This window comes from Notamacropus eugenii, chromosome 1 (genome assembly GCF_028372415.1).
Source record: "Notamacropus eugenii isolate mMacEug1 chromosome 1, mMacEug1.pri_v2, whole genome shotgun sequence".
In the NCBI taxonomy this organism is placed as follows: domain Eukaryota; kingdom Metazoa; phylum Chordata; class Mammalia; order Diprotodontia; family Macropodidae; genus Notamacropus; species Notamacropus eugenii.
The window spans coordinates 567,135,788-567,151,875 of record NC_092872.1 but is presented as its reverse complement, the minus strand read 5'-3'; the positions used below and the strand labels follow the sequence as shown (position 1 = coordinate 567,151,875).

Here is a 16,088-nt window from a genome sequence, read left to right as displayed (position 1 = left end):
GCTGTGAGATTGCAGTGGGAGTTCTTTCTCTGAAAATATTCTGGGTGTTTACATATACAGAAATTACAGAATAAATTGAATAGCCATGATTAACATCAAGGTTGCTTATCAACCAGATAAGGCAAAAACATATTTAACTGTTTCAACAATTTAATATCATAAAGTCATACAAGGGAACCATAGGCTGCCACTGATGAGTTATTCATAGATATTAAAATAATAGTTCAGTAATCCAGCTCTTTCTATCAGTCAGTCAACAATAAACATTTTTTAAGCATTTTCTAAGTGGTAGGCACTATGCTGAACACTGGATAATGACCAGTATATATAGATATTACTTTATGGTTTGCAAAGTACTTTATATATATTACCTCAATTTTATCCTCACAGCCAGTCTATAGAGAAGGTGCTATTAATGTTTCATATTATACAAACGAGGAAATTGAGATAGATCAAATTTAAGTGATTTGCCTAGGGTTACACAGCAAATATATGCCTCAGGCAGGATTTGAACTTGGGTCTTCTTGACTCAAAGTCCAGCATTTTAGTCACTTGGTGCTTCCTAGCTGCCAAGAATTTTCACTGGTGGTCCCCCATGCCTGGAATGCTCTCCCTTCTCTTTGGCTGTCTCCTGGCTTCCCTGACTTCCTTCAAGTCCCAGCTAAATCTTCAACTTTTACAGGGAGACTTTCCCAATCTTTCTTAATTCTAGTGCCTTCCCTCAGTTGATAATTTGCAATTTATCTTGTTTGTACATTTTTTTGCATGTTGTCTCTCATTAAATTAGATAGCTTTCAGGATGGCAAATTTTCTTTACTATATCTTCCCCATAGAATAATTGATACAACTTGGTGTTCTTAAAATGACTCCAGATTCTTTCTTTATCAATCTCTTAGAAAAGAAAGTTCTCTTACTTCTTATTGTGCCTCATACAGTTTCTGGCCACCCATAACAAGCTAACTCATTACAAAATAACAGTTAAACTCTCCCTTTCTCCATCATTCCATTCTTCTTAAAGCTTAAGTAATAATATTAATAGTCAGAATCTGAGAGTTAGAAGAGACCATAGTAGCCATTTAGTAAAACTCAGACTGCAAAGAAATCCACATTGTAATATACTTGCCATGCAGTCATCTAGCCAGTTCTAGAAGACTTCCAAGGATAAGGAATTCACCATCCTTTTAGGCAGCCCATTAAACTTTTGGACATCATTAATTATTAGGAACTTCATCCTTACATCAAGCTTAAATTTGCTTCTTTGCAACTTCTACCCATTACTTTTGGGTCTGCCCACTGGGGTCAAACTGAGCAAGTCTATACCTTCTTTTCTTTTAATATTCTTTCAAAGGCTTAGAGATATCATGAATCTTCTCTTTTCCAGGCTAAATATGCCTAGTTCTGTATGTTCATATGACATATTGAATTTTCAGTCCACTAAAACACCTGGATTGGTTTTTGAATAATTGCTATCTAACCATTCCCCATCCATTTCGTATTTGGAATGTTGTGTTAGCTAGCCTTCCTAGAGTCCAGTAATCAGGAAGTGAGAAGAGAGGCTTCCTCTGCCTTTTTCCATATCATTGATAAAATTATTAAATAACACAAGGCCAAATATAAAAACCTAATAATAGAGTAGCTGACATTTGTATAATACTTTAAGGATTGCAAAAAAAATTATGTAAATAATTTCCTTTGATATTGACAACAACCCTGTGATTTAGGTACTATAGGTGGTGATATTATTGCACCTATTTTGCAAACAAGGAAAAGAACTTGGATTCAAATTTAGGCCTTTCTTAATCCAAAGCTAGGGGCCTCTCTGTGTCACATATTGACCTAGAAAGCCAGAAATTAACATTATTGTATTTTTATTTATTTTATTAAACATTTCCCAATTGCATTTTAATGTGGTTTGAGCCTGATTTGGGAGTTTTACAGGCTGTGTACACAAATTTGACACCTTTGCACTATTCCATACTATATTGAATTATAGTTATATATTTCTACCAAAGAATAGTCAATTTTCCATTCCTTCATTAGTGAATATTTGCTTGCAAGATAGCTAAGTTCTACTTAGTACGTTGGAGTTATTATATCAATGTCCCAAATAAGGAAGGAAAGAAGAATTTATTGAGCATCTACTATGTGGCAGGCAGTTTTAAAATATTATCTTACTTAATCTTCAAAACAATCCTGGGAAGTAGATGCTACTCTTATCCCCATTATACAGATGAGGAAGTGAAGGTAGACATAGGATAAGTAATTTGCCAAGGGTCACACAGCTAGCAAATATCTAAGGCTACATTTGAATTGAGATCCTCCTGACTTCAGGCCAGGAGCTTAACCTACTGTGCCACCTGATTGCCTCAAAATGGACCCCTCCTTTCTCAACTTACTTTATACTATGCCCATGTTATGCTACACACTTGCAAGTGCCTTCAGTTTATTTACTAAACTGTTCTATTAAAAGACTCATCATCGATGATGATCTCATGTTGACATTTGTAGATTATAATATTTACTTTTCAGGCTGAAATTTAAAAAATTCCCAGCATCATTTCTTTATTTTAAAGTTATACAAATATGTGTATAAATACATAAAAATATAAATATATATACATTGTTGTATAACATGTATACATGTTATTTGTTTAGTTTATGTGTGTATATACTCACACATATTTGTGTGGGTATATACATAGATACCTTGTACGTCTAAACACATACATACATATTTAGATAGATAGATATGCATGTATATGTTAGAGAAAGAGTTATTAGGGAAGTTAGGAGTAATCTAATGCAAAACCTTCATTTTACAGATAAAAGAGCCTGGGATAGAAGAATCTAAGTTACTTGACCAAAGTTATATAGGTACTAAGTAGCAGAGTTGGGATTGGAACTCAGGTTCTTTGAATCCAAGTATAATAATTCCAGCATAGTAGCCACTTGAATGAACCAAAGAATTATGGGAACCTACATTAATTTTGTAAATAAATAAAATAAAGTCTTCCCAGCCTGTATCAGGTGATGAATTAGACATCTAAAAAGAGGTGAAATTGCACAGTTTTATTTCCAGAAGTTTAATACAGAGAAGAAATATGGAGTCATATTTTTCCAATTAAAAGTTTAGGGCATATTAAGTAGTAAAATAATGAAACAGAAACAAACAAATATGAAAAACATATTTACTACCCTTCCAGTAATCATCTTCATCACCATCATCAACAGCACAAGTATTGCAAATATTTCATATCTATCTATCTATCTATCTATCTATCTATCTATCTATCTATCTATCTATCTATCAAACCTAATTTGTTCCCTGTAACAACTCTGATATGGGTGCTATTATTTTACAGATAAAGATGTTGAGGCCCAGAAAGTTTACATGATTCTTCCAGAGATTCACAGTTACTAAACATTTGGGGAAGCATTTGAAACCAGTTCTTTATGAATCCTAGTCTAGTATTCTTCTCAGACATGATGTTGCTTTTTCAGTGCAATAGTACAGAAATGCAGAATGCTTTCCCTGATACAATTTCAAAGTAGCTGTACTGGAAACTGGGAATTTCCATGTACTCTGGAGAGTCATATGACTCTAGAAACATAAGCAATAAAATAATAATATATATAAATGTTTTCTCTGCCCTGATTCTTATAACTGGTTCTCATATTTTAATGATTCCTTAAATCAGTCTTGTCATATTTTGGGAAAAATCCTGACCCGTAGCAAAATCATAATAATCTAATTTTATAGCATTTTCCCCACAGTATCAATAATGTTACCTCCTTAGAAAAATCTGGGGAATTGCATATTTAGACAAGAAAATCTATCAAATAAATCATTTCACAGATGAGAAAGAAATCATGTGTGAAATGAAAGTTAGATGTTTTCAAAACCACTTCATTTAACGAGCAGTCTACTAATCAATATGTAGCTTTTTTTCCTAATGCAAGAAACAGTAGGCTGGAGAAACGTTTTTGGTCTTTATTTGGTCTTTTTGCCAAATGCTCTCTACTATTCAAGTTTTACCTCTTGAAAATTAGATGTAGCTGAATCTCTACCATCTGCCTTTAACACAAAATAATAACTTCATATAGGAATTTATTTGGGCTAAAGAGGATAAAATTCAAATCTACAAATGAAACACCAAATTGTTAATATTTACAAAATACATTCTACGCAGGATTTAATGATTCCTTCTAAATCATTGTGTTCATATATGTTATTTGATCTATTTATGTATATAAAATAACATTGAGTATTAATATGAGTTCATGGATCGTCATGCAGTAGCAGTCTGTGATTCTATTAAAATTGTGGATTACTGACAGTGGCAATGGAGAGGTTCATAAACAGCATGAGTTGGCTGCTAATTCAGTCTACTAGTGAAAAATTGCGAAGGGGAAGTACTGTAAAGACTATGCTTAGAGGGATGCATGACTGGAAGAGGAAAGAGGCTTATCATTTAGCTCTCCTGCTCCCTAGTTATCCTTACAATCTCATGGGAACTAAAGGAAAGCTCCAAGAATTCTGAGTAGAACTCCTACAGAGAATGTATAGAAATGCATAGATGAGATTTGCACAAAATAGGAAAGAAGAGATGTACTGTGTTTTGCATTGAGAGAGTACCCACATTAACATCTTAGATCCAGTGAAGTACTGAAAAAGACAAGACCACAGTGAAAGAACTGGCCATCCAGCAGTCAACCTATTGTAGAAAGCTATTCTGTACTTAACAAGGCTGATCCTCTGACAATAGATGCAGTTTGTCACTATGTACTAAAAAGCCATTTTGTCAGGACCCGCCAGAATGTATGTTTCATTGATCTCACCTTGAGAATCAAGGGTTACCTATTTGTTCATTATGTAGAGGCATCAGAGTAATTCTTTTGATGACAAGTATCAGATAAAGACTACTGGAAAGAAGTGGGAATATTTGCCTTGGAGAAAAAAATTAAGTGGTGTTTGACAAGAAGTACTATTGGTAGCAATAGAACTGGGGCAGATACATGACTGCAGTTTTTATATTTGAAGGGCTGTCATGGATTAGAGCAAGCATTCTTAAGTTGTTTTTTCCCCCCATCTATGTGTATAATGCTCCCCTTTAGCAGTCTGGAGAAACTATGAACCCCTTCTCAGAGTAATGTTATTAAACTGCATAAAATAAAATATATAGGATTGCAAAATAAACCAATTACATTGAAATAGTTATCAAAATATTAAAAATAAATTCATAGACTCTCCCTTGAAATCTACCCATTGACCCCTCAAGTTGTCCATGAACCCCAAGTTAAGAATTCCTTGATCAGATGATTATATTTCTTCTGATTTATCATGAGGGTATCAATGGAAATTTCAGAGAAAGAAGCTGCATATAAATATAAGCAATAGTATAAGACATCTTGAAAATGGAAATAATAATAGCATCTGCTTCCCAGGGTTGTTGCGAGGATCAGATGGGACAATACAAGTAAAGCATTTTGCAGACTTCAAAGCACCATATAAACTTTTTTTGTCACTGTTGTCCCCCTGCTCCCTCCTCTTCCTCATATTTAGAGCTGTTCCCTTGATAAGTATCATTTTCCTTGTTAATGGAATTTTTCAAGGAGAGACTAGATGTCTACTTTCAGGGAAAGGAAAGCAGCAATGACTGCATGCGTAGAGGCTAATCTAACATTTTTGTTACTTGATTTTTGAAAGTAACATTGAATTCATAAGGGGAAAAAAAGCAAGTTTCATAAAATAGGGAATCTCATTTTCATGTTCTTTTCTCATTGCTCCACTTTTTCAACTTACTATTAATGAATCTCTTCATTATTTGTTTAGGACTAGATCTCCTCTGATTTCCCTTTAAACTCAAAGATTCTCTGATTATGAGATGTGAGCAGAAAATAGTACGATTGGCTAACTTTCTCTACTCCTTTGCTGTATCCTCTCCTGGCCTGTCATCCATATCAAGCCACCCAAATTGTTCCCCAAGGCTCAATCCTAGGTCCTCTTTTCTCTCTGTACTGTCTTTTAGTGTTCCATCAGTTTCCATAAATTTAATTATTTTCTTGTAGATGACTCACAGGGGTGCATATATACATATATGTATGTATATATGTATGTATGTATGTATGTATGTATGCAGCCCCAGTCTCTCCCCTGAGCTTCATTCCCATCTCACCAATTGCCTATTGGACATTTCAAACCATATGTCCCAAGACACCTTAAATTCAACATATCTAAAACAGAACTATTTATCTTTCCTCTAAACCTATTCCTCTTCCAAACTCTCCGATTTCTGTTGGAAGCTCTTCCATTCTTCTAGTTATGCAGGTCCACAGCTTCAGTGTTAATACTTAACTTCTTATCTTCATCTAACATACTGAATTGTTTTCTGAATCTTGCCACTCAGAACGTTTCTTACATACAACCCCTTATCTGTATACATACAATACTTTGGGTTCTTTTCACCTCTTGCCTATATTATTTTCATGGCCTCCAAACTTCTCTCATAGCTCTAAATCTCTCCTTATTTCAGTCTGTTCTACACACTGTTGCTGAAGTGATTTTCCTTAAGAGTAATTCTTTACATGTCACTCTCCTACTTCAAAAGCAAAATAAAGCAAAACATAACTCCAGTGACTCTCATCTCTAGAATCAAATACGAATTCTTATGTTTAGCTTTCAAATTACTTCACAGGCAAGCCCCAATTTATCTCTCCAGCCTTATTAGATATTCTCACTCTTTTACACTCTACAATGCAGGCAAACTGACTTTCTGTTGCTTAGACATGGCAATCCACCTTTCATTTGTATGTCTTTTTTACTAGTCATTTCCTAAACCTGGAAGGTACTTCCTCTTCATTCCCACCTCATAGAATCTCTTCCTTCAAGATGCAACTAATCTACCACTTTCTACATGAAGCCTTTTGCAGTACTGAGAGCACTGGACATGGAGTTAGGAAGATCTGAGTTCAAATCCAGGCTTACCCATTTACCAATTCTCAGATCTTGAGCAAGTCTATTAATCTCCATCTGCTTCAGTTTCTTTTTTTGCAAAATAGGACTAATAATAGAACCTGCTTTCTAGGGTTGTTGTGAGGGTGAAATGAGATAATATTTGCAAAGCACTTAGCAAATCTTTAATGTTATATAAATGCTGTTATTATTCCAACTGTTTATGCTTTGCCTTTCAAACTACTTAGTTTTTATCTACTTTGTATTTATTTTCTTTATGTCTGTTTTATATATTCTTACATATGTACTCCTTGTCTCTTCAGTTAGAATGTAAGCTTGTTTCCAGTAGGGATTGTTTCATTTTTTGTAATTGTATCCCCTTATAGTACTTGAAATATAGCACACATTTAATAAATGCCTGTTGATTGATTATACACCTTTGTCAAAATGTATTCATCCACATGAGTCTGACACTCCAAAGTACTCCCAACAAGAAATGTACTTATTTCAGTGATGCTGCTATTCCTCAAAACAATTTTGAAACCCCTCTTTGGAAACCACTTTTCTCAGCCAGCTATACAGTCCATTTCATTGCATTGCTTTATTTTTGGTTTCTGTTTTACAATTTATTTTCTTTTTTTTTATTCTGAACTTAACAAATACCAAGTAAAATGAGCATTTTGATATTCAATGTGGAACAGAAGGAGAGGATTATACACGATACTGCAAATCTCTATCATGTAGAGCTTGCTTTTATTTTTAAGTACATAACAAATTCAACATGGAACTTTCAAAGTGATTCCATCTGGCCTGCCTTCTGTTCTCCTCATTTGTTTTGGAAGGAGGTGGTTAATGTTGTTGAAGGACTCCTATCTTCATCCCCACTTTGATGCTCCATTAGAAAAAAAACTTGCAACAGATTGCATAGTTGGGATAATGGAGTCAGGAAAACCCGAGTTTGAATCCTACCTTAGACATTTATGGATGTGTACCCCTGGCAAATCACTTAATGTCTTTCACCTTTTGTTTTCCGATCTGTGAAATGATGATCATAATAGCACTTACCTTACAGGTTGTTGTGAGGATTAGCTGAGATAACATATGGAAAATGCTTTGCAAATATGTGTAATAATTTATTTTCAAAGTACTTCTGAAGACCATAAAAATAATTATTGGGTACCTGTAGTTGGCACTCAATACATATTTTCTGAATGTAGGAATGCTTGAATTTTTATAAGCTTTTTCTCCCATTGTCCTCAAAGTTGATTAATTTGCCTCATGAGAATAATGCCTTTATAAAATTTTCTCTTTTACAGAAAGGCAAATAGAGACATAGGTGTCATGAACTTGCTATGATGAACTGGTAGTTATGATTGATAAGCCTTAAATGTAACACCCTGTCCCTCTCAAGCTTCCAGAATCATAACTACAGACTACCAGATATCTTGCATTGAAAAAAATTCTTGGCCTTGCTTTTTCTACCCATTTCCCCAAAGATTTGTTTGGAAAATATTTATGATTTCTCTGCTTCTTGTATGACATTATATAAACATACAGCTTTTATGAGACAACCATGGTATAGGTGTCAGAAATCCATCTTTCAGTGTCACAAGTAATTCTTAGGAATCGCAGCTGAAAACACTGAAGAATTCAGAGGAGCTATAACTTTTTTTCTTTTTTATTATATTAGACATTTAAAGAAATTCACCAATAGTAGTTTTGATAATGCTGTGAAATATTTTTCTATGGAATTCCATAGTGGTTCATTTTTATACTGTATATGCTGTGGGGTATTACTTATCTTTGTAAAATGTTTCACTTAGAAGAAAAACCCAATGATATATAGTAACAACTGCATATTCCTTTCCAAGCTTTCCTTTAATCTCTTTTAGCAACTCCCGATTATATGCCTTCTTTCATTATATCTTTTATAACTTGAATACTACCTGGTTAAAATATTCCCACTCCTTTCAATTTTTTTCTTCAAAATCTACCCATCCCTCAACTTATTTTATTACTCTTCTAGTGTACTAGTTCTAGTATTCCTATCACCTATCTATTCAGTACTATATGATTTCATCTTGTATCTTTTTCTTAGCCTTTTAAACTTGTCACGACAAAATTGTATTTCTTGGTCTGTTTTATGGCTGTTTTAGAACCATATATATTCATTGTGATACATAAATAATGGAACAGTAATAAAATATTAGGCAGTAATTTTTTGTCTAGGTGGTAAATTTTCCAAATTTCCATTAGAGCCAGAGGGAATCATGAAACCCAATCCTTAGAACTCTACCAATATTAGTGAATTTATATCCAGGATTGATTAATTTCCAGCTATGAATAATTTTTATAGATTTGGGAAGTGCAGAATAGCTATTCCTGAGGGACCTTGGTGGAAGGGCCAGGTGAAAGTATAGATCATTATACCTGGACTTTTCTGGGTATCCATGAAAATTTATGATAAATTGCATAATGTTAAGAATTAAGGCATAACCACCAACTGTAGTGCCCATAATTTGGGTACTTCTATCAGGAAATAATCCTGCTAGTACTTTCCAAAGATTCAACTTACACAATTTTGAAATTCATCTCTGATTAATGCCAGATTTTTATGGGAGAACATGAAACCAATATAGTTTTATTGGGAGAATTTTAAAAATAGTAACTGGAATTTTCCTTAAAATGCAATAATACATAATGATCAAGTGTTGGGATAACAAGTCAGGTGTGTGTGTGTGTGTGTGTGTGTGTGTGTGTGTGTGTGTGTGTGTGTGTGTGTAGGGTGGGGTTATTTTTCTTGTCCAATTGAAACAATTGGTATATATCATGATGTTATTGTATAAGGCAGAAAGATTTTCCTTTACCTGTTGTTGACCTGATAGTTGAGGTGATGTTAGAAGATGTCATTGCAGGAATACATTCATCATCTTGAGAGTAACCAGCCTGAATGGCTCTCAGATAACTGTGACTTCTCGTTCGGAAGCAACCAGGAAGGTCTAGGGCATCCATGGCCTGAGACTCAACTTCACTAAAGACTGATTCACACACCGATTCAAACTGTCCGTTGATCTCAGCTTCACTCATCTGGGATAAATGACAACAGTGAGTTTGATACTTGGATCTCATTGATAGGCATCTTTAATATGCTCCCAAAGGCACATAAAGTAGACATAAAGCTTCATCACATTACACTGCAAATTTTATAGACATACTTTCATCATAACAAACATGAAATTAACATCACATGATCTGGCAAATTTGAGAAAACATCTTCCTAGAGTCATCTAAATGGTGCAGTAGATAAATTACTGAACCTAGGGTCAGGAAGATTTGAGTTCAAATTCCACTTTAGACATTTACTAGCTGTGACCCTTAGCTCATCTCTTAACCTCTGTCTGCCTTTTTCCTCATCTATAAAATAGTGACAATAGCAGTGATTTTCCAGGATTGTTGTTGGGATAAAATGAGATAATACTTGCAAAGCTCTTTGCAAATATTAACATATTGTATAGTGCTGTTATCTATTTATCTATCTAAATATTGAGGACATTACATAAACTAAAACTCTTCATAAAAACCTTCTTATCCTACAAACAAAGCTTTCAGGTTTTGATTTCTGAATTTGTAAATGGAACTGTGTGTACCTCAAAGTCTAATAGAAATGACTTTCTATTACCACAGTCAAATGATCTCTGTAAGCACCACAACCTAAGAAATATATGTAACTTCTTACTCTTTAGATAATAGAAGAGTTTATAATTAGGCCATATATACTGATTGCCACTGAAAGGATAACACGTTTGGGTCACTATGAAATGTTCTGCATTATAAATATATGCGGAAGTAGATGTGGATCCCTTGGGAGAAAAATAAAAGCAATTGTTGGCTTGTTGTCCCCTAGTGACACACCAGTTTATTTATTCACAGAGAAGTCAGTGGGACCACTTCTTTATAATATTTCTGCATTTTATTCATGGCTTAGTTTCTCAGATAAATATGTCTTTTCCAATTTTGTGTCTCAACTAAATATGGAATATATGGGACCATGAAAAACATGGTTCCAAACAAAGAACACTTTGTTTGGGTAAAAGACTTTGCAGGATGGCATGATTCCAAGCTTAATGAATTTTTGTTTATTTTTTTCTACATTTGCAATGTTGACCTCAAATTTCAGGTAATGATTCTTGGGTGTGGCCTTTTGATTAAGTTCAAGTTTTACGAACAGATCCTTTCATTAAGGGGAATTGTTCTGTGAAGTTTAGATTCTGTCAAAGGGCCACACTTGAGGACCTAGAGGGCCACATGTGGTCTCAAGGCCATAGGTTCCCCACCCCTGCCCTAGAAGAATATCTTAAGTTTCTTTGATTATGGTTCTGGCCTTGTAGTTAACTTTGTAAGTGTCTTATCTCTTCAACTAGACAATAAATTCCTGGAGAGCAGGAACTATTCCATGTTTCTATTTGTCCCTTAGATTGTTAAACATAGGGACTCACACTTATGCAATGAATAATTAATTAGTTCTGTTCATATCTATTTTGAATGAATTCTCCACCCTATTATCTCAAAGCCCCTAGTGATTCAGTGTATAGTCATAGATCCACTAAGGGAGACATAGGTTTGTAATCCTTTCTTCAACTCAATTTATTGATAAGTTTCTAAAACACGGAAGTCAGAAAGGAACACAGTACTACAGAGGATCTACAGGGTTATCACCTCTAAATACTATTTATTCCTAAATACTATTTATTCCTCTCAGTGCAGCCTAAGATTATGTTAGAGGTGTGTGTGTGTGTGTGTGTGTGTGTGTGTGTGTGTGTGTGTGCTGCCACATAATATTGTTGACTCATTTAACTTGTATACTGCTAAATCTTTTTTCTTTGAACTGTTGTCTACCCATGATCTGTCAATTATGACCTTCTACAGTTGTGTTTTTGAACCTCAGTATATCTTAAATTTTTCTCTATTAAATTCAGTCTTATTACATTCAATTCAAGTGTGACCTGTTATATATATACACACACATATTTCTGATCCTATATCTTTCATCCAAATCATTAGCTATCCCTCTTAGCTTAATGTCATATGAAAATTCAACAGACATGCCATTTATTCTTTATCTTGATAACAGTGTTGAATAGTGCAGAATCAAGAACACCCCTCATAGGAAGGTCCACTAGAGGTCTACCTTCTTCCAACTTGACATTGAGCTATTAATATTCCCTGTTGGGGTCCAGTAAAACAATTAGTTCTGAATCCATCTAAATTATCTGTTAATTAGTCCACATCTATCCATCTTCTCTGCAAGAATATCAGGAGAGACTATTATTATCATCATTTGCTGAAATATAGGTGTGTCATGATTGTAGCTTTCTCCTGAGCTAGTGTTCCAAAAATCTTGTTAAAAGAAGGAAATGAAGGTAGTTGGACAATAGGTAATTAGAATATGATTACTGTGGAGGAGAGTCACTAACAAAATACTCTGAGAGATTTAAGAAACTAGAGCTTAACACAGTTCCTGGCTCATAAAACATAGTTAATAAATGCTTGTTGATTGACTGACTGCACTGATGGGCACCAGAGAAGGTGACATAAAAAGGGGGTAGTATCTGTTCAAGATGACACAAAGGCCCAGATGGAGTGATAAGTGGTCCATTTTGACTAGAAAAAATGGTATATGAAAGTGGGCAATGAAAGAGAACACTGGAACGGGAAGTAGGAGCCAGACTAGCAGAGATGATTGTCTTACTAGACCAGAAATTAACCATATCAACAGAACAATACCCTCAATTCAGCTGAATGGAATTTGGATACATAACCCTTGCCCAATATTTGTACACTGCAGGCAATATTACAGTGATATCTTATTGATTGTTAAATTCATTGTAGATTCCTCAGTATGCTAATATTTGATGGATTTAGAAACCTATCAACAGAAAATAACAATGTACGGTAGATAGGAGTGCTGGAGATAGCTAGATTATGAAAAAACTAAAAAGATGAGCAAGATGAAACAAATGTGATGTGTTCTATTTAGTTTCAGTGTATCAGAGAGAATGTGTGTGTGTGTGTGTGTGTGTGTGTGTGTGTGTGTGTGTGTGTGTGTGTGTGTTAAGTGACTCAGAGGACAGTAGAGAGATGCATGGTTGGGTATCTAAGAATAATATATTCCCAGTGATAACTTGTGTACAAGAAATGCCATAAAAGAAATCATCAGTGGTATGTTTCACTAAGAAAGGAACTAGGTCAATCATACCTCAAGTTAGGATAATATTCTAAGGATTGACCTGGTATTCTTGAAATATTCAATTCAGGAGAAAGTAACCACTGTGCTGGGTGATTTCCATATGGAGGATTTTGAGAAGCATCTGGACAGATACACACAGGACAAGATGAGGATGAAGTATAGGCACACACACCAATGAAATCATAGCTGTATTGACCCACTGAAATGCATTAGTTTGCTGATTTTGTTAAATTAAGCAGAGTACAATCTAGAGAGGATTATTTGGGAAAGTTACCTTGTCTGTATGGCAGAAAGGCAGGGAATATATCTAAAAGCCTGGATTTTCTGGGGTAAGCAATTTAGCTTAAATCTCTGGGTTGGACCTAGAGACCACTATAGAAATGACCTGAAGGTACTATGAAGGTGATGATAAGGAAGTATTTTGTGTTATATTTCATTTTGCATTATTGGTTGGAGAGAGTGGAGGACAGGTGACCCAAAGATCAGTGGAAGGATTTTATTTTATTTTATTTTTTTAATAGCCAGGGATTGAGAGTTATCTATGTTTATTATCCTTAAATGGTCTGGGGGAGTTAGTAGAAGCAAGGTGAGATAACTAGATACTAGGTCATTGTTATATGGTTAAAGGGCATAGGACTGGAAGTTAGAACATCTTTAGTCCTTGCTATATCCCAGACTATCTGGGAGACCTCATACCAGTCTTTTTTATCTCTGTGGGCCTCAATTTCCTCATCTGTAAAACCAGGAAGATGCACTAAATAATCTTCCAAGTCTCTTTTAACTCTAAAAATGTCTCAGATATTTTAGGCTTAACAAAGAACTATCACTTCAATCATTGATTTGATCAATCAAAGATTTTTTAAGTGCTTATTATATGCCAAGTACTATATTAGGTGCACGGAAAAATACAAGAAATACAAAGAAAATACAATACAAAGAAAAAAGTGGAACATTTCCTATTCTGAGGGAACTTACATTCTGTTAGTCATAGATAGACAGGAGGACATTCATAGGGGAAGCAATATGTACACTTATGAACATTTGGAAATAAAGAAAGCAAATGAAAAATATTTTTTTTGAATGGGGAACAGAGAGGAATTAACAGCTGGTGGAATTAGGAAATATTATGCAGGAGATGGAACATGATTTGAGTTTTGAAGCAAATTAGATTTGATGAAGCTCTAATAGCAGCTTGGTGGCATTGTGGATAGAATACTGGGTTTTGAGTCAGAGACGCCTAAGTTCAAATCTGGCCTCGTATACTTATTAGATCTGTGACCTTGGGCAAGTTATTTAATTTGTATTTGCCTCAGTTTCCTCATCTGTAAAATGGGGATAATAATAGAATCTACCTCCTAGGGTTGTTGTGAGAAACAAATGAGATAAAACCGTAAAATGCTAAGTGCAGTTCCTGGCACATACTAGGTACTATGTAAATATTAGCTGTTGTTAGCTATGATTATTAATAATCTGAGACCATGAGAAGACTACTCATTAATTAGAAACTATGCCTGTGATTAGCAGGCACAGAATAGGTATAGAAGTTATGAGTTACTGACATAGTATTCTTTTAATTACTTTTTTGGCATTAAAAATGTTCTAGATTTTTTCTGTGCTTTTGGTATCTTCTTCTCCTTCAGATGCCTTGTCCCCAAAATGCCCCTACAATTGTGTCACCTCCAATACAGGTCTCCTTTATGTATACTTGGACAAATTTCTCTGTTTTTCTTGTTTTCATTTCCTCTGTTGCCATTTCTACCTCCTCTATAAGCATCTCAGGTACTTTGCTACTGTGGTCCAAGGGTGGCCATAGTTTGTTGAAATGATTTTTGAAAGATTTGGCCATTTTACTTCTGACTCAAATCTTTCCATTTTCATTCATGAATGCTCTTAGGATGACTTTACTTGGTTGGATGTCTTGCCAAGGTTTCTTTAACCTGACTTTACCTTCCACCATTTCTCTCTTTTAATGAGCTAGTATCCCTCATAGTTGCCCAATACTTTTCTTTGTAAGATTTTATTAACAGGTTTACATTCTAACCTGGTTTGGTATTTGGCAGTCAACATTCTTTGTTCAGTAAATCAGTAAACATTAATAAGCTCCAAACAAGAATATACATGCATATGCATATGTAGACACGCACATACATGGGGAAGAATAAGACAGATAAATGGATAGATAGAATAAACTGGAAGTTTTAAATTGTTTAGCAAGTAATTCAAAATTTTTTTTTCAACTAAGGTGTTTTCTAGACTCTTGTGTTCTCTTTATTGTGGCAATTAATTCACATTGGTTTAACTTCTCAATAAAATTATTGTAGTTGGTACCAATGTCATTTCTGTAGTTCATCTATCATTTTAAAAATTTCTGTAACTTCCTTAAACAATTCAGGCTTGATCTTGTTAAGTGTATATTATATTTTTTCTTTTTATTATTCTTTTTTTAAATTATAAATTCTTAGTTCTGTCAAGTCATTGGCCTGATGGTAGATAGACAACTGACTCAGTCTTTTCCTGTCCTTAAAATATAGTCATTTTAGTTTTCTGTATGCTGTTTGACTGAAGGATGTACAGAATTCAAATTCCCATTGTGCTTATTCTTTGTTGATTACGAAAAACACTCAATTTAGCAGAGCTACAAACTATCTTATAGACTGTTATACTGCAAGGTGTCTCCTGTATCTATTGGAAAAGCCATCTTCCTCTTTAATTCCCCATGTACCAGCCCAAAAATTATTCAAAATTCCTTGGGACATGTAAAATAGAAGTAAACCTGTTCAGTGACCCCTATATAATAAAGCATCAGGTGATGCATAAAATAGGGTGATGTACATTCACCATAGTATGACTGTGTTACAGAAAATCAACTTCCTTTTGTGTATTGTTTTC

At 34.4% G+C, this 16,088-nt stretch overlaps 1 protein-coding gene across 1 annotated transcript in view; it reads right to left on the bottom strand.

Annotated features, from left to right (window-relative positions):
* DLGAP2 (DLG associated protein 2) overlaps window positions 1–16,088 on the bottom strand; it is a 529,819-nt gene that overhangs the window by 77,301 nt on the left and 436,430 nt on the right. The window contains exon 6 of the mRNA XM_072634360.1: window positions 9,820–10,039. Within this exon, the coding sequence (XP_072490461.1) occupies window positions 9,820–10,039 (220 nt within the window). The remainder of the gene's footprint in view (window positions 1–9,819; window positions 10,040–16,088) is intronic.